The sequence below is a fragment of the Mesocricetus auratus genome, unplaced genomic scaffold (assembly GCF_017639785.1).
Source record: "Mesocricetus auratus isolate SY011 unplaced genomic scaffold, BCM_Maur_2.0 Super-Scaffold_100037, whole genome shotgun sequence".
Taxonomy (NCBI): Eukaryota; Metazoa; Chordata; class Mammalia; order Rodentia; family Cricetidae; genus Mesocricetus; species Mesocricetus auratus.
In genome coordinates, this window is record NW_024429215.1 from 12230514 (window position 1) to 12255754 (window position 25241).

The window sequence follows — 25241 nt, forward strand, 5'->3', positions numbered from 1 at the left end:
TTGCAGTCTTAAATGGGCTGTAACAAGATTTAAGCAGTAGGGACAGACTAAGTTACAAGATGAAGTAGTGTATCCTAGCTCTGGTGAAGAAGGGTTTTTTGTGGTGATGCAAGAATGGATACATGTCAGTGAAATTTGATAAATATAGAACATTGGGACAGGCTTCTGAGATTAATCTATTGTCCTGGACATGCTATAGAATTTAATATCGAAACAATGGTGTCAGGTCTTTAAATTAATATTCTAACTTATTCTAGAATTTCTAATGAACTGCCATGTTTGACTTATTTTGCCACAATATACTTATTATTCAAATCTCCTCTATAATTACAATATTTTTAAACCAAGCTTTCTAATATAGAGAAATATGCAAAAATATTCAAAGATGAGAGAATAAAGATTGATTCATTAATAAATGAAACAAATAAATATAAAACATTACATTGCTGCGTTATCTCTGTCAACTGGATTGCACCTAAATCGATTTGAAGTCTTCTATATTATTAAGAAAACCGTGAACTAAACTGTATAATCAAATTTTCATCTAGAATGTACTTTGTTCCTGACATGATGAAGCACATTCCTATGTGGCCTGAACAAAATAATACAGCACTTGGGGACAAAGATGCAACCTAGGAGGCCTACGCTAGAAACCAAGATAGAGTAGGCTTCCATGGCAACCACATGTTTCCCCTTGGTGCTGTGGTAGACAGGAAGGAAGGTGACCCACACACTGAAGAAAATCAACATGCTGAAGGACATGAACTTGGCTTCATTGAATGTGTCGGGCAGGTTCCTGGACAGGTAAGCCATAGTGTAGCTCCCAAGTGCCATGAAACAGTGGTAACCCAGCACAGAATGGAAGGCAATAGTGGAGCCCTTGTTGCATATAATAATTATATGTCCATGCTTTGAGTAAGCATCTGAATCTACAAAGGGAGGAGAGGTACTCAGCCAAATTCCACAGAGCACAAGTTGGATGAGGGTGCAGATGGGAATGATGAAGTTAGGAGCCCTTGATATCATTATACACCTTATCAGTCTCCCTGGAAATGTGATCCTGAAAGCCAGAACCACAGTAACACTTTTGGCCAAGACCGTGGAGAGAGCCACCGTGAACAGAACTGCAAATGTGCTCTGCTGCAGGATACAGGTGGCTGTGTTGGGGTGGCCAATGTAGAGCAAGGGACAGAGGAAACAGAAAGTCAGAGTGATGAGTAGGATGTAAGTGAGAGCCTGATTGTTTGCCTTGACGATGGGAGTGTGGTGGTGCTTCACAAACACAACAAGAACACCAGCTGTGAGTGCAGAGAAGCTCAGGGCCAAGGAGGTCAGTGCCATCCCCAAAGGGTCTTCATAGGCCAGAAAGGTCACTGTTTTCTGGAGGCAGTGATTCTGCTCTGTGTTTGCATAATGACTTACTGGACACCTCACACAATGATCCATATCTGCTCAGGAATTAAAGTTATTGTGAGTCTCTGCTCATGTTACCATGGTATCCAAAACCACTTCCCAGCTCCAGGTCTCTGGCATATTCCCACACATCTTTTATTGTTTCAGACTCAAGTAAATCAGTGCTCAATAGTGAATACTCCTAATTGCCCTCTAATTAATCATTCTAGGTTTTTTTTTATTGGGCATATACTAAGCAAGTCTACTCTTTTTTTTTGTTTTGTTTTGTTTTTTTGAGACAGGGTTTCTCTGTGTTGTTTTGGAGGCTGTCCTGGAACTCACTCTGTAGACCAGGCTGGTCTCAAACTCACAGAGATCCGCCTGCCTCTGCCTCCCGAGTGCTGGGATTAAAGGTGTGCGCGACCAACACCCGGCTGCAAGTCTACTCTTTTTATTAGCTTACTTCAATACATTTTCATCTATGTAATGATTTGTGTTTATTTATATACTGACAAATTACTGATTTAAATCACATAAATCAAAGATAATCATAGTATCACCTCGATCTGAATTTCCTTGTGTGATTTTGTCCTGTGAGTTCAGTACAAAAAGTATGTATTTTTAATTGTTTTCATTTATTGTTTTCAGTCATAATATTGAAATTTATATATTCATATAGTGTTTATTGACTGAATTCTCCAGGGTGCTGATTCTCTGATACTGCATGTTAGAATGAGAGTTATTAGATTTTTCAAAGCTTGAAAAGTTCACTTTTGTGAAACTGTTTATTCCTTTCTAGGGAGAAATGATTAGCTTAACAGGTAGGTACCAATCTGTCATTTAATCTAATTTGGTCGTGGAATAATTGAATGATGCTTTATCAGTTTTAATTTTTGAGTTCCATTTTGAATTCAAAATTATGAATGACATAATTTTCATTATATATTTTCATTCTATTAAAATATTCAGTGTTTTTGCAAAGTGGATTTTTCAGATTGAAATTTTGTTTAAAATTCAGATATAAAGATCTATTGAATTCATCATGTTGCTAGTGCCTTCTCTCTTTTGCTCCATTATCAGCAATTTATTTGTTATTTCTTCCAGCTCTGCCTTCATGCCTCTCTCTCACTCTCAAGGTAAGTTGTCTCCGCTACAGCCTGTGTGTTTATTTACTATTGATTCTAACTGAGCATGTATGGCCCATAAGCACAATCTTATATCTTCTTTAATAAAAGCAGAGGGTATACAAGTCATAACAAATATTTTTCATAAACTGAAATTTATATTTTTAAAGATAGTTACACATTATTCTATAAGCTTTGAAGTATGACATTCACTGTTTTGAAATATTTAGCACTTTTGTTTTAGTTTCTTCTTTCTTACTAGATATATTTTGAAGTGTCCCCTTAAACTCCAACAATGCAGGATTTGATACTGTTGCTTCTAGATTTTTCCAATGAATATATTTAACATAAGCATCAACTTAGAATGGCTCCAATGTACAAAAGTTTCTATATGCACATTAAGTCTTTGATGGTGTATATAGTTTGGATCAATATAAACATTTTGCAAGTAGGCAAATCAAACTCACCAAAACATTGAAACACATTCTCTCCTTATGAGGAAATGTTAACACATCTGATTGTTCAGGAAAGCTATTGTTTTACTCACAATATTTCAATTTTCATATAAAGAATCTCATTAGATATTTATATTAAGATTCAGGAATCCTCTTTGATTTTCTCTCCATGTTAAACATTGGGTCAAAGCCTGCTCATTCCATTCACTGTTTTCAATTGTCTAATGCCTACTTTCTATTCCTTGGATATAGTTTCACATAATATTGTGGAAAATTAAATGAAGATGGGTTACATTTGTTTATGCTTTGGAATATTTACTTCATGATGTAAAGATACATTGTATTCTTTTATTTTATATGTATGTACCGCTAGGAAGCTGTGTTATTTTTCCTGATTGTTATAATAAGGACATTAATGGGCAATTAACAGGAAGAAGAATGCATAGGCAGTGGCAGTAGGCAGAAACAATAGGTAGGAAGAGACATATTTGAAATGAGAATCAAGAATCAAAAGAAGAAAGAAAGGAGAACATCAGTGGCCAGCCACCAAACAATACAGCAAGCTATGGAGTAAGAATTTTAAAAAGGTATATAGAACAGAGAAAGATCCAAACAAAGAGGCATGAGGAAGACATTATCAAACAGGTGGAGACCCAGTTGTCACCCAGTGAGCATGACACTTACCTGTCTCATTGGAAATCTCATTGTGTGGACAGTGAGTACAGTGATAGCAACAAGGAGGCCTCCCCTCCTGGGCAGATTTTCTGAATCCAGGAAAACAGCTCTCACTGCACACAGAGCGAGGAAGCTGAGAATTAAATACATGGTGAAAATATTCAAGAGTTTGCAATTTAAAACAATGAAAATGGTATTTTCCAATACTGAACACTATAATGGCATATATATGTATATATATATATGCAACATGCATCGCTGTTTTCTGTTTCAATATACGATATGGTATGAAGCTCAATATATTTAATCAAATGTTGTCCTAAGACAACATAAATATGAACAAGTGTGGAAATGTTAGAGGTAGGGAAACATAAGAAAAATTTAGGTTACTGTGTATATGTCTAATGGGACATTTCTAATGTCATGGTGATTCTATTGTCTACCTCCCGACAGCTGCTGTAAGCATCTTTGTTTCCCAATGGTGATGCTTAATATATATTTTTAAGCTTGGCTGATTCAGAATTACAAAAGAGGCTTGCTCACTTTGTGTGAAAGATGGTTACATTAAGGTACTTGAAGTGAGAAGACATATATTATAATAGGTAGCACCTTTTTATTGGCTGTTGTTGTTTACTGAATGGAAACCAAAAAGGGATGTGAAGAGCAGTATTCACCAATATCTACTACCTTCTGAAAAAGTAAATTGACTCAACTTTTCAGTCTCTTGCCTACATGATTGTTTGAATCATTATGAACTGCTATCACCAAGTGTGACCAACAGAAGACTATGTTCTTACTTTTGGTCTGCCTGGTTTTTGGTTTGGTTAGGTTGGGTTGGGTTATGTTGGGTTCAGTTCTTTGATAAATTGCTTGCTTTTTCAGCAGGAAGACACATAACTAACCTATGATCATGTGTCCTCTATGCTATTTTACAATTCCAGGTACCTGAAAGCAAAATGTCTATAAACTTACATTACCTAATCTGGGAGTTAAAATAATGCTCTTGTCAGGTTGTTTCAGCACATGGATGAAATGGGAATGGATAGACACTGGATTTATGACTGGAAATAAGAGCCCATAGGAAAAAAGGATTTAAAAATAATCCCATTAATCAGAATAAGGGACAAAATAATTCTTCAGATGACAGTAGTTTTGTGCAAACAGATGGGTACTGAGTAAGGAACTAAAAGGCATAACATCCACAAATTAATGTTTATTGATTGAGATCAAAGCAATGAGATAAGATCCAACCCACATCTGTAAATCCTGTGGCCCACTGTATCATATGATCAGACAAAAACATCTCTTGGCCTTGTGGAGCTTTTGGATAAAATGTTCCAACTTTCATCTTTTGTGTGAGACCAAGTGGAAAATTCCAGAGGTTGACAATATCATATTCTGTATCTAATTTCCTTTCTGGGTCCAGAACCACAGTTTTTCCAGCAGAATTATTGAAATGCATATTGTTGAGAAAGTGATTAAGCTAAAATAAATGCAAAATCTGATGATGAATTCATTCCCAGAAACATTAAACACAATACAATGAAGCAATGTGTCTCACTAACCTAAATACCTGGCATTGATTTCAAGCTGTATCAACCTTGCAACATTTTAATGAATGAAGAACAAAAATGAACATATCATCATGTTTCTAGACTGCCAATCACATTCAGAAAATAGGATTCACACACACACACACACACACACACACACACACACAGAAAGAGAGAGAGAGAGAGAAGAAATTCTGTCAAATTTCCAACTTCATGAAGTGCTAGCCACTACTCACAGTTTCCACTTGTAAATTGTGGTGTCTATATCTAAACTGTAAGAAAATGGTCAGATGGTCAGTTAGGTAACAGAAACATGAGCTCAGAAGTTTACCTTTGAGGATCTAGTAAATTTGAACATTTAGAGTCTAGTTCCACAATTACTGTTCTGAAATATTCATAGAGACAATGGGGTTTAAATTTATTATATGATAAAGAGAAAATTCTGACGTTAATTGTAACACAAAGTAGATAATGGCATATATACATTTAAACCTACATATGTGTATCCATTCATCAGGAACAATGGCATATTTGTCTACAACAAATTCTAGTTAGTAAAATGCATACTGTCTCTCAGGTGCTCTTTGGCAAAATCTCTGCCGTGTAAAATAATATGCTGAGTGTTTTTATAACCTCAGTTTGGGGCTATACACCAACAAGTACTGAACAACCCAACGCAGATGAATCAGAAAAGAATGACCTTCAAAACAACCTCATGAAAATGACAGACCCTCAAACAAGATAAGGGAAAATCTCTTAAAGAAAGAGAAGAAAAAACAAACCAAAAACATGCAAGTAATCAACAAATCTCTTGAAGAATGCATAGAAATCCATGAAAAACAAAACAAATGAAGAAAACTGTTCAAACAGTTCAACACCTGAATACTGAAATAGAGGCAATAAAGAAAACACAAACTGAGAGCATGCTGGAAATAGAAAAGCTGGGTAAATCATCAGTAAATACAGATGAAAGTATAACCAACAGAATACAAAAAATGGAAGACAGAATCTTAGGAACTAAATAATGATGAGGATGTCCTTCTGTGTATATGTTCTTATTAGTTGATGAGTAAAGCACTGTTGGCCAATAGGGAAGCAAAATAGGTGGGATCAGGAGTTGAGGAGGATTCTCGAAAATGTAGTCAAATTTGGGGAGTTGCCATGTGATTCCCCGGGAAGAGGTCAAGGGATACATGTTGGAAAGGAAGAAGAAAACTTTGACTATTTGCAGATGATATGACAGTCTACTTAAGTGACCCAATGAATTCTACCAGGGAACTCCTACAACTGATAAAAACGATCTGAAAAGTGAGAGAATACAGATTAATGAAAAAAAATCCAGTAGCCCTACAATATATATAGACAGTAAATGTGCTCAGAAAGAAATCACACAAACATCACTCTTTACAATAGCCACAAACAATGTAAAATATCTTTCATACAATAAGATCATCTATTCAACCATGTTCCTAACAGAATTTTTTTGTAATAGCCATAACCTGGAAGCCAACTCGAAACCCCTCATTCTAAGATGGATAGAAACTGTGGTACATTTGCAAAATGGAATCTTGAAATTTGCAGGCAAATGGATGAAACTAGCAGAAACCATCCTGAATGAGGTAACCTGGTCACAAAAGACATATATTAGGAGGGGAGAAAAGTAAATGGGAGGTAGGAAGGTTGTGCTGGAGGAAGAATAGAGGAGAGAAGGATGAGAGATACCATAATGGAGGGAATCATTGTAGATTTGAGGAGAGATCTAGCACTAGAGAGATTTCCAGAGATCTACGAAGATTACACTAAGTGGCAAACAAGCAATAGTGGAGAAACTACCTTAAATGCCCTTCCTGAAAAAGAGATTGATGACTACTTTATATGCCATCCTAGAGTCTTAATGGATGGAAGAATAGGCAGACACCCACAGCTGAACACTTTATTGAACTCCTAGAACTCAGTCATAGAGGGGGGGAGTGATGAGCAAATGGGTCAGGACCAGGCTGGAGAAACCCACAGAAACAGATTACCTGAACAAGGGGGAGCCTATGGAACACAGATTGATGGCTGAGAGTCCAGCATGGTACTGATCCAAATCCCCTGAATGTGGGTGTCAGTGAGGAGACCTTGGCAATCTATGTATTCATCCCTCGTGTATGAATGGATTTTGGGAGCCCTTGACACTTGAGTGAGGGTTTAGGCCCTGCCCTGGATGATATAATAGATTTTGGACATCCTCAATGGATAACCTCAAAAATCCTGGGGAGCTCAGGGGGCTTTGTTCTTAGGAGTGGGTGGTTTGGTGGGGTCAGGGGATGGAGAGTGGCTAGGATTGACATGTGAAGCAAACTTGTTTCTAATTTAAATAAAAAATAAAATCTTACTTTTTCACAGTGCTATTCTTACAATATAAAAAGTGAAAATTACCTCCCATGGGTTAGTATATACCTCCCCATTCCCTTGGGGATTATTTTGCACTTGTTTGATGTTCATTTCATGGAGACTGTGAGCCACGGCATATACAGCATTGAATATGTTGTAACTCTCTTCACTCATGTCCATTTCCCAGCCAATTCTAGGCAACATTTCCAAGGAAACATTGGGTAGACAGTTACCAAGAATTTTGCAATCAGGTCCAGAAAAGGAGCAATTGAAGTGTGTATTCCAAGCAAGGGCAAGGTAATGGTCATCTGGGTATTTGGAAGGGTTGTATGTCTGAATAAACTTCCTAAAATCTGAAAACTCAACATGATGATGTGCAAAAATGAGACTCCCGTGTAATGAATCCAACATGAAAATAAAAGTACCAACATTTTGATCCCATTGTGACTTCATGACCCAGACTTTCCAATTTACTAAATAGTATGCTATATGTAAGATTATACCACTTAAATATTCATTGTCAGCATAAATGATAACCACATTTGCAGTTGATATCATGATCTGGGAAATCGTTACAGAATTGAAGTAAAAGGAAGCCACATTGTCTGGAATCATTTCTACAAAAGCTACACACACATGGTTCCTGTCCATCTCTCCTCTCAGATCTGAGAGAATCTCAGCCCCATTGTGGTCATCTATGATAACCAGTCCTACCCATGTCCAGTTGAAATGCAGCATCAAAAGGACAATGCCATGTGGCAGAGACGTGTCCTTGTGTGCTGTCTGGTAGAGAGAAGAGAACTGGCATCTGTCACTCAGGATAGTGTCAAATGACCCAAAAGAAACCTGAAGAAAATTTCCAATAGAAACAAGAATGAAAATATTAAAATAGAACACAATCCTAAACCCAATTAAGCACTTTGGTTTGGTGGAGTTTAACTTCTACTCCTTGTGCTTTAACTCCTATGCTGATTTGAAGATATTTATAGATAATACCTCACAAAATGCAGCAACTTCTACCCACATAATATATATCCAAACTCTTCCTACTTTCTATCTCCAGCCAAGTATCTGAGGCTTTATAAACAAATTTATTCTCTTCAACTGATAATTACATATTCTCATTTTTGTACATTTTAATATATACCTGAAATGTCTGCAGTGTAACACAGGTTTCTTGTTCCTCACCTGTGGATATTTGTAGAGACTCAATAGTCTCCCAATATGTGCAGATGCTGTCCATGATGCTCCTGTAAGTAGAGCAGCAACATTCTTCTGTCTTCTACATGTGTAATTGGGAATCATTATTCCCGTTCCTGTGAGGCAAAGAAAAGGTGCCTCCAAAGTATCCCATTGATTGCTGTTGACATTGTAGAGGTCAAATCCTAGAGATGTGTTGGGTAAAATGTGCATGTTTCTGTTGACTTCCTCAATGGCAAATATGAAGGACAAAAAATACTGGTAGGCAATGGTCCTGAAACTGCAGAGAATGATTATCAATATTTATGAATGATACTCATATAACAGTATGATGCAATGGTTGTCATACTTTCTATGTTATTTATTTAAAAACAATAATTTTTAATCACAGTAATTGTTATTATCTGAATGTCATGGTATATAGTAAGTGGAGATTTTAATTACCCCAAAGCCTCAGATGGAGCTAAAATTCTTGGACAGGAAAGTTGACTTGAAGGAATATCATCCATGGAATCTCCTGGTAAGTAGAAGCACATACAAAACCCGATTCTTTGATGCTTAAGTGAAATAACAAGCAGATGGAAACTTGCATCTTGAAAGTCTCCCCTGTCCTGTATTATAACACCCCAAGACCTCCACGCCACATTCTCTCTGTCTGTACATAGATGGAGAGACTGAAGCCTTTGAGTTGTTCTAATTAAGGATAAATGAGCTTTATATTGATGTTTTCCTGAGTTGCATGCAGCAATCTAAAAGCAACATTAAGATCTGCTCCTGGGAGGGGTTTAAACATCTCCCATCCAAGCATAGCTCTTTTAACAACCTTTCACCTCTACCATGCCCTTCTCATTTCTGAGAACCATACAACAACGAGCACAATGACTGAGTAATTTTCCTATAGATTAACAGTCTATAGTCATAACTAAAGTTTTGGGGTTTTGTGTTCTCAATACTGTATTTTCTCTCATCTGCTTTCCTCATTCTCTATGCCTTCACTATGTATCTAACTACTTAGCAGAGTGGATTACACAACAACCTTGAATGGTTTGATGGTGAATGTGAATATTTTACCCTGCAGGTGAGTTCAACTTGAACAGAAAATAAAGCCTAGTTTATTACACACATATCTTTTATACCATCATCATCTTCTCTAAGTGAGAAAATTTTCCTCAAAGAAGCCATGAGGGTTCTAGTCAATACTGTCTCCATGAGAAATGTTAATTAGCACTCCAGGTTTCTCTCTCTTAAATTGTTGCTAATGTACCCAGTCAGATTCCTTACTGGTAACCCATAAACAACAGAAGAGATTTGCAGAACTAGCAGCATTAATCCCATGTCCTTAAAAAACCAGTTGCATAACGTATATAAAACTTAAAATGCTGATCATGTTACTATTGAATACATATTTGACTGGTTATGTTTAGGCACTGAATTCAATTTACCATACAAATAGTAATTCTTTGCACTCCTAAAGTGTAATTTTTGATCTCTGTACCCTCCTCCATTGGCTGAGCAGGACCTCACTATTCATAAGGACCAGGTAGACAAGAAGATCATTAACCAACACAGGGTTATCCATATCTGTCCAACTTAACCATTGAGCTAATTGGATGATTGGGAATACAGGCCCATTAACTATGATCAGTCCCTGTTATCGACACAGACACCACCTGTAGCATAGCCACGTACAAGGTTTGAGCATTCCAAGGTTTCTGACAGACTCAAGTGTGTGCCTCTCTTTTGTCACACAGATGCTATGTGCTATGCTGGCCACAGTTGTGTGGATTGGCTGTCTGCTGCAAAGGCCTTCCCTATCTTTTCTTTCCCTGAGGTATCTCAGCAGCTTAAACATACAAGAGATTGCTCTTTCTCATGACAGATTTTATCAGTTCTGATGGTGTTCAGAGCCTTTTATCTCTTGTGGAAACATAGGCATACCCTCAGCCCCATCTTAACACATTACCTGTTTTTACACAGGCTGGCATAATTAACCAGTTTTTTAACCATAATCAAAAATACCATAGTAGACTGAGTCATTATAAGTTTGAAGGAAGATCTGCCACCAGTGAGACCTCTAGCGATGTACAAGGATGACATCAACTGGCAAGCTAAGCAATAGTGTAGAGGCTACCTTAAATGCCAATTCAAGTTAATGAACTTGATATTTACCTTATATGCAATCCTAGAGCCTTCATGCTGTGACTGATGGAAGCAGAGGCAAACACACACAGCTAAACACTGAGCTAAACCCATGGAACCCAGTGACAGAATGAGAGAGCAGAAATGACCACATGGGCAAAGAATGGGCTAGCAAAACCAGCAGAGACAGCTGATCTGATCAAGGGGGAGCTCTTGGACCCCAGACTGACAGCTGGGAGGCCAACATGGGACTGATCCAGAAACCCTGAGTGTGAGAGTCAGTGAGGAGGCCTGGAAAACCTATGGAGCCCTGGCCAGTAGATCAATATTTATCCCTGGAATACAAATGGACTTCTGTGTCCATAACACAAAGAGGAATGGACTCTCAGTCTGGACTCTTAGGGGAGAGCCTGGACCCTGCCCTGAGTGGAATGACAGACTCTGGATATCCCCTATGTGGAAGGAAGTGGGGATAGTGGGGGATGCTGGGGGGGGGTTGGTGGGAGGTGTGGGAGGAAGGGAGGGAAAGGGAGCTGGGATTGACATGTGAAGCAAACTATTTAAAATTTAAATAAAAAATTAAATTAAAAATGAGGTTTTCCAAAATAGAAAAAAATTCTAGAGCAGTTGTCCCTGTTTCATTAGTGTTTAAAAGTTTTAAAGTTAGTTGAGCATTATGGAGTTTATCCTTAGTCATACTCATATCCCCTTCTGTTTAACAAGCATCACCTTTGGACTATGATTACATCTTTAATAAGGCTTTCATATCTTTATTTGCACTTCAGGCCCTATATATTTATTATATTCTACATTCTGTTTTACCTGAGATAAGGATCCAATGTCCAAAATTTGAATAGAGACTTTTTGTATAGGCTGGTTGGAATTTTAAGTGTTGTGAGCCATTACAGATACATGAGTTTTGGTGTCTATAAGGACAGAAAACTCAATGTCATTTGTTCCAAAATTTAGCTTTGGGCTTTCATCATTAGCAAAAATCTGTCAAAATATTTTTGTTCTACTATTCCTTAAACCCATTTCCTATTGTGTAGCAGCAGCTTTCCCATTGAAACATGGGAGTAATAATAATTGAGTAAACAGCTTCTATTGCATAGTACTTTCATGTAAATCATCTATAAAGGCATTAAAACAATTTTATAGAACTTTTAAAAACAATCTCATTTTCAATACCTATCCCAGTTTCCTCTTCCTCCAGTCCTCCCACACTCCCCAGTATCTCCTCACTCCACCCCCCACTCATTCCTCAGACAGAGGCAGCTTTACACATCATTATGGAGTACTTTTATAAAATTTTAAGAAGAGGATCATTTATATAGATCCCAAGTAACTTGTGAATGTAACTTGCTAATTGTTAATAGTGTAGAACAAACAATTTACCCATATTTTATTTTGTGGATAAATAAAATTTACACAATCTATATGTAATTGATTATTTTTATGAGCTTTTTTCCTTAGTAAACATATTATCTAATAACCTTACAACCTGTTTAATTTCAGGTGTTAAGTTTTTATAGAATTTCAAAAAGAATTTTCAAAAAGCAACTTTAAGAGCAGAGCCAAATTCTTAGCAATGATAAACAGACAGTATCATACCCAATAATACAGTTCAAAATCATTAATTTTATTGTCTGGTTCATTTACTATGAAAATTAAATACTCGTTTAAATATCAGTTAGACAATGTAAAGAGGAGGTCACCCTCTATTCATTGAGTGAATTATATATCTGGAAACTCTTGTAGTTGCATTATTAAAATGGCACTTGGACTTGTCCTGTCAAATATGCCTTCAACTAAATATGAAAAATAATGGTCGCACATAATTCCAGAAATTGACTGTAACCTCTCACAAGGGATAATACCATTCATTCACAAAATGTCTTTAAAATATACCTGATCAGAAATTTAGCAATTCTGCTAATATGTATAAACTAGCATTAATCTGAAAGTGTATATTTTTCATATATACTGTATTACAATAAAAATATTAATAAATGTGTAATAAAATATATGTGTGTATATATATAAAAGTACATATATATATATGTTTACTTATCTTTTAAATTGTGATTCACAAACATAAAATATACTTAGAGATTAAGAAAAAAATTATCATAATGAATATATTCCTGGCCACACATTTCATGTCCTTTTTTATGATTTTCAGAAAGAACATGTATAAGAGGGCAAAAGACAAAATAAACCCATTTTTCACATATGGACACATAGGCACCTTACTGTAAATGAAATTCTGTCACCATATTTTCTGTGTCTATTACAGACTAAGTGTCAAAACATAATTAATCTATCAACTTTTCATCTCTGATCATATCTCCTACTCTACAATCCCTGTGTTGTGTACTTATCACCTCACTAACGTTTCAGCACAAAGACAAACACATCACAAGGACCTAAATTTATCCTCACTTGTACTTGTCTATGTGCCTTTCTTCTGTATTTCCATTTTCCAGACTTCTGTTAAAATTCAGTATAAACTATTTTTCTCAATCTCAGGTCTCATGGATCTTGCAGCTACAGTAATTTTGCATCTAATTAAAGAGATCTTACTTTCTTCATAATAAAGTCTGTGTAGGTATTTCTTGACAGTTGAGTATGAGACATTTTACTAACTTAACTGCCACTGTCCTCTACTATAAAAGGAACAAAACTAGGACACTACTGTGAGAGTTCACAATCAGCATCTATGTGAGCTCCAGAAAATATCCATACCCAGTTTAAATAATCAGAAAACATAAATGAAGTGGAACAAATGGTGCAAAATTGAAAGAATCTAAAAGGTTGTTAATGAAAATCATAGCGAAATGTTGTAAATCATTTTGAAGCATTTTAAGTAGAAGATCTCCCAACTCCAGAGTCTCACATTCTGACTTGCTAATTAATCATCAGCAGACAGCACAGCCATTCCCTGTCACTCTGCAATCATCACATAGGGACTCTGTAGTCACTGTGATCACTGGCATCATTTCTTCTGAATGGAGAATAACTGCACTTTGAAAATGGCTCAAAACAACAATTCAAATTGCAAGATATTCCATCTGCAGAGAAAAGTGTGTAAATATCCCAACTCTAGACAGCTGAACGAACTGCAAAGAATGCAGAGAGATTGAGAATATCAAATGTGTAAAATAACATGGATTAAAAACAATGTTTTTCTTTGAGAGGAGAGAAAATGGAACAGGACGACATACGTGAGAAAGAGCTTTGTGAGTACACGAGAGGGGATAACAGGGTGGGAAAAAAATTAAATTTATGTCAATCCAAACTTACTTAAGGACAATGAAATTTGAGTAATTAAGAGGAATAAAATTTGAAACCACTTACCTGGTATGAATATTTCTGTCACCTGTAAAATTAATTGGGTGGTCATGAACACAATCATAAAGTGGAACAAATATAGCAATCACCACATTTCCATCGTGATATAAATGCCTTTGTTCTTTTGAATAGCATTGAGAAGAATTAAAGGAGTAAAAGGGAACAAGACTTTGCAGGAACCAGAAAAGAAAAATCAAAGAGAACATCATAGAAAGAACTATCAATCACAGTCTAAGTATGTGGCACATAGATACCTTTGTTTTCAGCAGCTACATATAGAGTTCATTTGTTTGTGAACCCAAGGGGTTGTAATATTGTGGGTGCCTGAAGTCATCATTCTTATGACAATTCTTTTGATAAGCCTCATCTACATTCCATGGAGAATTTTTGAATACATTTCTCCTTGAGACTTCACATATGAGACCCTGCATTCAAGATAATAACAAGCTTCAAATGACATTTGGGATCTTGAACCACAGGCACTATGATTTCATCTAAGAGGACATACAGCAAGACCCCAGGGATGACTCATCTTGAATTGACCTGCCTAGAGCTCTCTACTGCAAATGATACACAAGACATTGAACTAGGATGATGCAAGGACCTTGCAAGGGAGGATGCCAAGGGAGATGAGTGGGAAAACATCCTGAAATAGATCCAACAGGACTGTCCCAGGGAAAATCAGTGGAAAACCCTGTTCATTAAAACTGATTATCACCTATGCGGATATAGCTTGGCAATGGCTTGGAGGAATCTGAAATCACTTTTTGTGCAAATCTTGCATGTCTGCATAGCAATATTTATTTCATGTCACACTGTAATCCAAAATATTTTCTTTCACCTTCCTAGGAAACTGATAGTAAACTTCATGAATTTAAAATGAAAATGGCTCAATACATGATGAGAGAAGGGTTTCTGTTTGGTTTTTGAACTCTGATCTACTGGGCTATTGTGTGTACTTTTCAATCTTAAATCTTCCATTCACTGTGATATCATGATCCCTCCTATATCAAGATAATGAGATTTGAGGCGCTATTTATTCTTTCATAAATGTATAGTATTGAAAGCTCCACGTCCATTTTCCTCAAATAAAATAAACAAGCGCTTGTATACTCCACTCATCATGTATGAAATGTTCATTCTGAATATTTTAAATGAAGGTAATGTGAAGAGTACAAAGGGCCATGATTGTAAATTTAATGTTTGAACAATTTCACATGTGCACAAATAACTAAATCTCAGACATACTTTCACATAGGTTTCATTTTACTAGTTTACCTAGCCTAAGTCACAAAGTTGAATATATCAGGTAGTTTCTGACCTAATGACTGGCATGCATTTCCATCTACTGTGTATAAATGAGAAACTTCTGAATACAACATTTCTACTTTGTGACTGTCACTGGGATTTGAAATTTCTTTATCTTGATAGAGGTTATAAGTGGCTCAATAGTTTTTGCTTCTAGATGTTTCTTTTAAGATAACAATAGTCCTGATACCTGAGACTGTGATTTAAATTGGGTTATTTTATGAGGTGAACAGTATGAATAAGTTCTTAATTTTTGGACCTCATGTAGCTGGAAAGACTGATCACCATGATTCAAATATCAGTCAACATGCATAAAGCCTTTGAATCTATTTGGTTGTAGGCATTACAGACACAGAGCATTCTAGGTGTGGATTTTTTGATTCAGAAAGCACAGATCCTTGGTACCTGCTTTTCTTTGGGTCCTTTATATAAATGTCTATATTTTCTCATTGTTACACTGCTATGTTTAAATCTGTCACTGGAGACATACTGGGCAGGAAAGATATAACCCAATAGTCTGTATTTAAAAAGAAGTAAGTTACTTAAGTGTTTCAAATGAATTACATAAAATCTCATTAAGGAAAAAAACTGCTTGCTTATTCATTACTATTGTGCCTTGCAGTAGGACTTTCCCAATAAAATTTTCTAGACATAAATGAAGAACAACCATCATAAATAATACCTATTCTTAGAATATAGGGAAGTAAATACCAAAGTAGACATCAGACAAGCAAATCAATTATAACTATTTTTCAAAACTGGAAAAACTATTCTTCTAACGCAGAATTGTTGTTTCTTCAATGTCTGATGTCATACTTTGTAAATGTAGCACATTTTATTCCTGCATATAATACAAAATCTACATCTGAGATTGAAAATTATGTATATCATTTAACTCTGCCCCATTATTTGTACCTCCAAAGAAAAAATAATTTGTATCCTATATAAATAAAGCTGCGAGATAATTATTCTAGAAAAGACTATGTGAAGAATTTGTCCTATACTGAGTTGCACAGTACGGATTCAGCCATATCTGATGGGAACAGCAATAGTCATAGTCATCAAAGCTGCTTGACAAAGATCCAGCAATGCTGAGCCACATCATTGTGCTCTTGTCATTTTAGGCTGGATCTCAGCATGTTGCATTCTTAGGGAAATATTAATATTTGAACAATGTAGGGATATTGCATTTTTTGAAATTTCTTATGGATCATTTTTGCCTTCTTCCAAAAGAGCTACTTCTATGATTCTCCAGGAAGCATAGTACCCATCCCACATTTAAGGAGATATCATTCTATTTGAACATTTTCCTTACAAATTGTAGGTTGTGACAAACATACAGAAGCCAAAGGCCACTTTAATAGACTTGAAACATCTTCCCAGTACTTACTGAGAAAAAAATGAACTTAGAAACATGAACAAGACTCAGTAGGCTAGAGGAGTTGGCACCAGATCAGATCACAAGCCTCTCCCCACTATACATTCAGGTAATTATGTGACATACAGAGCCACAAACTGAAATTAGAGGATGACATTGAAATTATAGACTTCATTATTGTGTGTTTTCCTACTATCATCAGCCTTAGTGTTAGTTTTACTCCCTGAAATAGTCCACTGACTTTGTATATCCCACCCCTCCCCAGCCCTTTTCGAGACTTGCCCAGAGGGCATTAATATTTTGTTATGTGGATGCTCAATTATATGGAGAACACAGCTCTCTCTCTCTCTCTCTCTCTCTCTCTCTCTCTCTCTCTCTGTCTATCTCTTTCTCTCCCTCTCCCTCCCTCTCCCTCTCTTCTTCTTTTTCTTCCATCCCTCTTTATAGTTTTGTCACATCATGTCCAAAGTTAATACATTTAAAATATATTCACAAGTAGTTAATTTTTTTTCTTTCTCTTTTGAGACACAATCTAAATTTGTAACTCCTTATCTGGAACACATGGTCATTTCATTCCTCAGCTTTCTAACTTGTTCTTAACTGTGACTCTTATTTAGAATGTATATTCTATGCACTGAGTATTAATTGAAAGTTGATTTTTTTTAGCACAGTAGATTTTTTATGAAGGCTGTCTCATAGGCCTTAAAGTGCTTCTTTGGGGAAGTTTGAGGCCATTCTGGGATATGGTTAGATCATGTATTGGTTTGTTTTTTTCTTTTTGGAAATACACCTTTGTTGTATACAATTTTGGCAGTAATTGTGTGTCTCTTTTTCAACCTGCTGGTCCATTCCAATGAAATGACTCTTAAAGTCCACATATATTGCTGATTTAACTTCTGTGGCTACCTAGGGTACATGAACAAGTTTGATCTGTAGTCACCGGAAGAGAGTCCTATCAGACCTTTCCAAGGAATCATTAACTATTTTGGCACATTTCTTTTCCATGCCAGTTTTGCAGTAGCATTTGTCTTATATCATGGAAAATTCTTCTGGAACCTTGCTTGCATTGATTGGCTGATATCTTTTTTTTAAATAATTTATATTTATATTTTTATTATGGTTATGTATGTTCCAGTTTTCCCAGATCTCTCCAAGACCTTTATCATGAAGGGGTGTTGGATTTTGTCAAAGGCTTTTCCAGCATCTAGTGAGATGGTCATGTGATTTTTGTTTTTGAACCTGTCTATATGGTGGATTACATTGATGGATTTTCATATGTTGAACCATCTCTGCATCCCTGGGATGAAACCAAATTGATCGTGGTGAATGATTGTTTTGATGTGTTCTTGGATCCGATTATCCAGTATTTTATTGAGTATTTTTGTTCATGAGGGATGTTGGTCTGAAGTTTTCTTTCTTAGTTGTGTCTTTGTGTGGCTTGGGGATCAAGGTTATTGAAGCCTTGTAGAAAGAGTTTGGCAAAGACCCTTCTGATTATATTGCATGGAGTACTTTGAGAAGAATTGGTATAAGCTATTCTTTGAATTTCTGGTAGAATTGTGCACTGAGGCCATCTGGACCTGGGCTTTCTTTGGTTGAGACACTTTTGAACACTACTTCTCTTTCTGTAGTGGTTATAGGTCTATTTAAATTGCTTATCTGTTCTTGATTTGATTTTGGCAAATGATAGCGATTCAGGAAGTCATCCATTTCCTTTAAATTTTTTAATTTTGTGGAGTACAGGTTTTCAAAATATGACCTGATGATTCTCTGAAGTTCCTCAGAGTCTGTTGTTATGTCCCACGTTTCATTTCTGATTTTGCTAATTTGCATGTTCACAATCTGCTATTTGGAAAGTTTGGACAAAAGTTTGTCTATCTTGTTAATTTTCTCAAAGAAACTACTCTTCATTGTATTGATCATTTGCCTTGTTTTCCTAGTTCCTACATTATTGATTTCAGGCCTCAGTTTGATTATTTCCTAGGGGAGTTTGCTTCGTGGTGTTCAGAGCTTTCAGCTGTGCTGCTAATTCTCTAGTATAATTATTCTCCAGTTTATTCATGTGGGCACTTAGTGCTATGAACATCCCCAGTAGCACTTATTTCAAAGTGTCCGATAGGTTTGGGTATGTTGTGTATTCATTGTCATTGAAACCTAGGAAGTCTTTAATCACTTTTTTTATTTCTCCTTTGAGTTTGTAGGGTTTCTGCAATTTGTGTTGTTGTTGAATTCCAAATTTAATGCATGGTGGTCTGATAAGATGCATGGAGTTATACCAATTTTTTGTAGCTACTGAGGTTTGATATTTTGCCAAGTTTGTGCTTGATTTTTGAGAAGGTTCCATGTGGTGGTGAGAAGAATGTATATTCTTTTTCATGTGCATGGAATGTTCTATAGATGTCTGTTTATCACATTTGGGTCATTACTTCTATTAGACCCTTTGCTTCTTTGTTGAGTTTCTGTCTGGTATTCCTGTCTAATGCTGAGAGTATGGTGTTGAAAACACCTACTGTAAGTGTGTGGGGCTTTATATGTGATTTGAGTTTTAGTAATGTTTCTTTTAGGAACGTGGATGCCTTTATATTTGGGACATATATGTTCAGAATTGAAACTTTATCTTGGTAGATTTCACCTGTGATGAGTATGTAATGACCTCCTTCACATCTTTGGATTGATTTTATTTTAAAGTCTAATTTGTTAGATATTACAACTGCTTCCCCCACTTGTTTCTTGGGTGCATTTGATTGGAAAATCGTTTCCCAACTTTTAACTCTCAGGTAATGTCTGTCTTTGAGGGTGAGTTGTGTTTCTTGTATGCAGCAGAAGGATGGGTTCTATCTTCAAATCCATTCTGTTAGCCTGTGTCTTTTTATGGGTGAGTTAAGGCCATTAATATTTAGGGATATTAATGGCCATTGATTCCTCATTCTTCTTTGAATTGGAATGGTTGTTGGTGGTGGAATTCCCTCCACCTTTTTCTTTTGGCTGTTGGTAAGGTGGATTATCTAATGCCTATGTTTTTCTGGTTGTAGTTAACTTCTTTGGGTTGGAGTTTTTGTTCCAGAAGTTTATGTAGGGCTGGGATAGTAGATATGTATTGCTTGAATCTAATTTTGTCATGGAATATCTTGTTTTCTCCATCTATAGTGCTTGAGAGCTTCGCCAGGTATAGTAGTCTGGGCTGGCATCCATGGTCTTTTAGTGTTGGTAGAATATCTATCCAGGACCTTCTGCCTTTCAGATTTTCCATAGAGAAGTCAGGTGTAATTCTGATATGTTTGCCTTTATATGTTACTTGTCTTTTTTCCATAGCTGTTCTTAATATTTTTTCTTTATTCTCTATATTTGGGGTCTTTATTATTATTTGTCGAGGGGACTTTTTTGTGATCTACTCTATTTGGTGTTCTGTAAGTTTCTTGTACCTTCATTGACATGTCTTTCTTTAGGTTGGGAAAGTTTTCTCCTATGATTTTGTTGAATATGTTTTCTGCCCCTTTGAGTTGGTTTACTTCGCCTTCTTCTATACCTATTATTCTTAAATTTGGTCTTTTCATGGTGTCCCATATTTCCTGGATGTTTTGTGTGAGGGTTTGGTTGGACTTAAGATTTTCTTTGGTTGATGAATTCATTTCTTCTAGGGTATCTTCAACACCTTAGATTCTCTCTTCCATCTCTTGTATTCTGTTGGTAATTCTTGTATCTGTAGTGCCTGTCCATTTGCCCAGCTTTTCTATTCCCAGCCTTTCTTCAGATTGTGTTTTTTGATTGTCACATTTAAGTCTTGAAATCACTGTACTCAAAGATAAAATAGTGAAATAGAAGGCAACTTGTATTACCATGTTTTCAAGTGAATGTAAGATGTGATTATCTGTCAAGTAGTTTTGCAACATAAATCAGTGAAATCAAACACAAAGACTACTAAACATTCATCCTTGGTTGAATGAGGAAACACTTTATGTTTTTAATGGTTTTAATTTCAAAATCAACTTCTTGTAAAAATGTGTTGAAACAGGCAACTTTTGCTCAGGTATTATTGGCATTCTCATTTTTTTTCCAAACCAACGTGATTCTCAGTGAAACTTAGTCAATTCAGGGATAAAATCCAAACAAAATAAACTACTGGTTTAAATTAATGTGGTGATTCTTAAGAATGTGTAGGGCACAATTTGTCAACTTATTTAGAGGTAGACAATATACATTAGCAATCCCTGATTAACAGAAGCCTATAATTTAGTATTAAAAGCATGTATGCAAAACACAAATTGCTATTAAGGCAAGATAGTAGAGGTTGGGGTTGTAGCTCACCTTGTTGCAGGATTGTTTGCCCTGCATTTTTATTACCAACAACAAGGGTAACATCTGTGGTCATAGTGCATACCTGCAATCCCAGCATTTCTTGAAACATAGAAGAAAGATCAGAAGTTCCCATATTCAAATGAGGTAAATGTCAGTCTGGGGTACCTGAGTGCCTGTCACTAAAAAGTAAACTAAACAAACACTAGCAATAATATCAAACAGAGACCACATTAAACAGTTTTCATAAGATGGGGGCAAAACCTAAGGATCATTCGCAAATGCTAACTATTTGAGAACACTGGTTATTTTTCTAGGGGACATAGGATTGAATTACAGTATCCACATAGAAGCACATGACCATCGTTAATTCCAATTGCTGGGAATCTGCCATCTATATGTACCAGAAATTCCAGTGGTACACAGATATAACCAAGTAGGCAAAGTTCAAACATAAATAAAAGCTAAAGAATTCTAGTAGGGAATTTGCTAAGAAAAATGTGGAGCAGAAATGACTACACAATGCCTACAATGGCTAGGGCTATAATAGAAACATAAGGAAACAATAGTAGTATAAAACAAAGTCCAGGGATGCATACATAGTTTCACTCTCCTGAATTAGAAACAAGGGCACAATTGCATTCTGTCTATGCTTAATCTCTTGCTCACTTCACTTTAATTTGTCTCCCTATATTCACTGCAAAAACCAAGAGATCCCAAGTCAACTGGCTAAACAGGTTAGTCCTGTGACAAAAGATGCCACAGAATGTCCCCACATGGGTCACATGCCCCATAGTCCTTCTTCATAGTGCAGAACCCTGCATCTCACTGCCTTCAACTTCAGACTATGATCTTGCTATCATCTTGTTTGTTTCTCCCTGAAGTGTACACAATGGACTGTTTCCCCCTCTTCTGCTCTGAAGACAAAAACATGCTTCCAACATAATTCCTTCACCCTCTTCTGAAATGGAAAATCCACTATGTGACTCACGCTAGTAATTTTAAGATGCTGCAATGTTTCAGATTTTTTTTTCAAGACAGGGTTTAACTGTATTGTTTTGGAGGCTGTCCTGGAACACACACTGTAGACCAAACCGGCCTTTATCTCACAGAGAGCTGCCTGCCTCTTCCTCTTGAGTGCTGGGATTAAAGGCATGTGCCACCACCACCCAGAGATGCTTCATACTTTTAATCCAATACTTTTTCAGGATAAAAAGAGCAAAGCCCTGTAGGGGTTCAAACAGGGTTCAAGGTCACTCAATCAACATAGGAGACCTTGACACAAAACTGCTTTGCAAAACACTGGAGATGCAACTCCTCTAGACTTAATATACATTATGGGACACCAGGACTTAATGTTGATTGTGACCCTGTAATGGTCCCTTGAGCAGCATTTAGAGGCCTAATTGTCATGGAGGGGTAGGCATTTCTGGTTCTTTTAAATAGGAGTTGTCTCCTTTGTTGTTGGAACAGAGCTGGTTAAATCCAAGGAACAAATATCTACATGCAAATTTACCAGATTCTAGCAGTCATGGATAGCATATTTAGTATGTAGTCCTCCATTACCTAACTTCTATATTGTGGCATAGTGTCTCCTAAGAACTGGTAAATCTGTATATTATTAATTATACAGTCATCACATCTATGCTTCCATTTCACATATAGCTGTGGTGTACTCCTCTACAAGGATAATAGTGTTTACTAGCTCCACATAATTAAAACATGTGTGTGCTACATGCATCTTCAAATGCATGAAAAATTCATACTGTAGAGAAAACACATGAAAGTCCTCAATATGGTGATGTCTTTGCATGTCATTGCATAAAAATATATTGTATGTCTTGTGTCTCTAAATCCCTGGCTCCTCAAGTTCTCATGTTTACTGCACAAAATCTTCCATTGTGTATGGGAGGCCCAGTAGCAGGTATTGTTCTAATTCCTGGACAGCATTGCATGCCACCACTACTGTTGACTATTTGGTAGACACTAACTCATGCAGATGAGAGTATTTTTCAAAGTTTCCCCTTTTCTGACCTCAGTTCCGCTAAGGTGTGCTGATTCCTAGGGACCCTTAGGAATGTCCTGTCTTCTTTGGGTCTGCACTTTGCAGAGCAATGCCTGGTTTGTGTGAAGTGTGCATCTGCTTGGAGAAGTCCTGGAGAAAACTTCTGTGGAGTCTTCTCATCCTCATCCCCTCTTCATCTCCCTCTTCTTCACTCCCCTGCTCAGAACAGTCTTTCTCTTTGATGTGCCTGTTGAGAATACTCCTGGCCCCAGAGCCCCAGAGGTTGGCAGGAGCCCAACTTCACACACTGGAGCTAGTACAGAGTTTGACATCCCAGTCCAAGGCTTAGGTAAAAACAGTTGACAAAATGCTTAGTACTCAAGGATCCAGAGAGAAGGACTGAAGGATTCCTGAGTTTTCAGGGCACACAGGAGTAGATTTGGGTAACCCCCAGATGCGTATGAGATCCCAGTCAGCTTCCAGACATTAGGGATGCATAGGGAGATTATGAACCTCATCTGGGATGGAGACAGAGTGAGATTGATAACCAGTAATGTGGGAGTTGATGACTGTGCACACTCTGATTGCTGTCCAGGTACTGCACAGGTAGAAATTGCAGGAGATTTGTGGCAGGGATGATGACGGAACAAGGAGTCTGCCAGCCACTGAGATTACTGATCTGGGAGTGAGGTTGCTGGACTGTGTAAAATCAAGTGGCTTAAATCTATTTCCCAGTGTCTCAATGGTGATACCCAGTCCCCTGGCTTCACATAACCAGCAGGAGGAGCAAGGACCTCATTAGATGGTGAACTTCTTGTGGCCCTCATCAGTCATCAGCCATCCCTGACATAAGTACCCCAGACTTGTCATGACTCACTGGACAGCATCTGACCCTTAGCTATAGAGGATATTATAAGGTGAAGTCACAAAGCTTGGGAATTGTTTCAGTCAGAAGCCTACCTGTAAACTCTGTACAGTGATTTCTCAGAAACTGAAAAACAATAGGTGCTGCTCCCTCAGCACAAGCAACTCTGAGGTATCAGGAAAAGAAAGACCAGATGTCCAGCTGTTGATACTAAGAGAATGCATGTGCTGCCTTCATTGCGGGGAGTGGGAGGGAGTAAGAGAGAGACAGAGAGACACAGAGACAGAGAGACACAGAGAGAGAGGGTGTGTGTGATTATTTCAAGTGCTAAGAGGTCTCTATCTTTTTTTTTTGGTTTTTCGAGACAGGGTTTCTCTGTGGCTTTGGAGGCTCTCCTGGAACTCACTTTGTACACCAGGCTAAGAGGTCTCTCTCTTGAAGGAGGAAGCAGTCTTATATATAGGCTTACAGTGCAGTGGAAAAACCCCAGGTGGAAGAGAGCATGCTTTCTTCCTTCTAGATGTTGATGTCTGTGGGGCAATGCTGGGGCAGTAAGCCAGGACTAGAAAACAGGATGCCCCTGTGGCTATCAGCTGACAAACAACTCTAAGCCTCTTTGGGAGCTAGGCCCCAACAAGGAGGGGCCTCTCGCTACAAGGAAGCAGAAAGAGATGAGAGCTTGATCTCTTTTCACCAAATTCAGGGTCCTCCCCTCAAGCAAATCAGTCCCACAGATCCAGTGTCTTCACCTGCTCTTCCTGCATGGCCTTCCCTCAAACAGCCTTCTGGCCTTGCTATTGGTTAAGACCTTGTCCAAACAAATCTCTCTAATATTCTATCCCTGGTTTCCAGACTGCGGATCTAAGACATGAGCAGAGGCTGCTAAGGGAGACATTGAGTGAAGCAGGACTCTCTGGCTTCCAGATGTTAGAACTTGTAGGGTACACAATCTTTGTGAGCTGTGTCACAATCATTGTACTGGCTATTCTGTTGTTGCTGCTCTCCCCTGGAGGAGTATCAGTTTTGCTTCTTTTTGGCACACCTAACAAGGAGAAGAAAATAATAAGATGTTTTATGACATCATTCACAGCTTCACCAGTTTTTGCAGTGTCCATGACCCGTGTGAT

General features: G+C 37.2%; 1 protein-coding gene across 1 annotated transcript; it reads right to left on the reverse strand.

Moving 5' to 3' along the window:
* Positions 1-540: 540 nt before the first annotated feature.
* On the reverse strand, positions 541-14474 carry LOC121135329 (vomeronasal type-2 receptor 116-like). Its single transcript, XM_040733856.1, has 6 exons — positions 14272-14474; positions 8764-9055; positions 7621-8421; positions 4902-5129; positions 3656-3779; positions 541-1448 (listed from the first exon to the last, which is right to left on the reverse strand). Exons 1-6 carry the CDS (start codon positions 14472-14474, stop codon positions 541-543), a joined length of 2556 nt encoding a protein of 851 aa, XP_040589790.1.
* Between the last annotated feature and the right edge of the window lie 10767 nt (positions 14475-25241).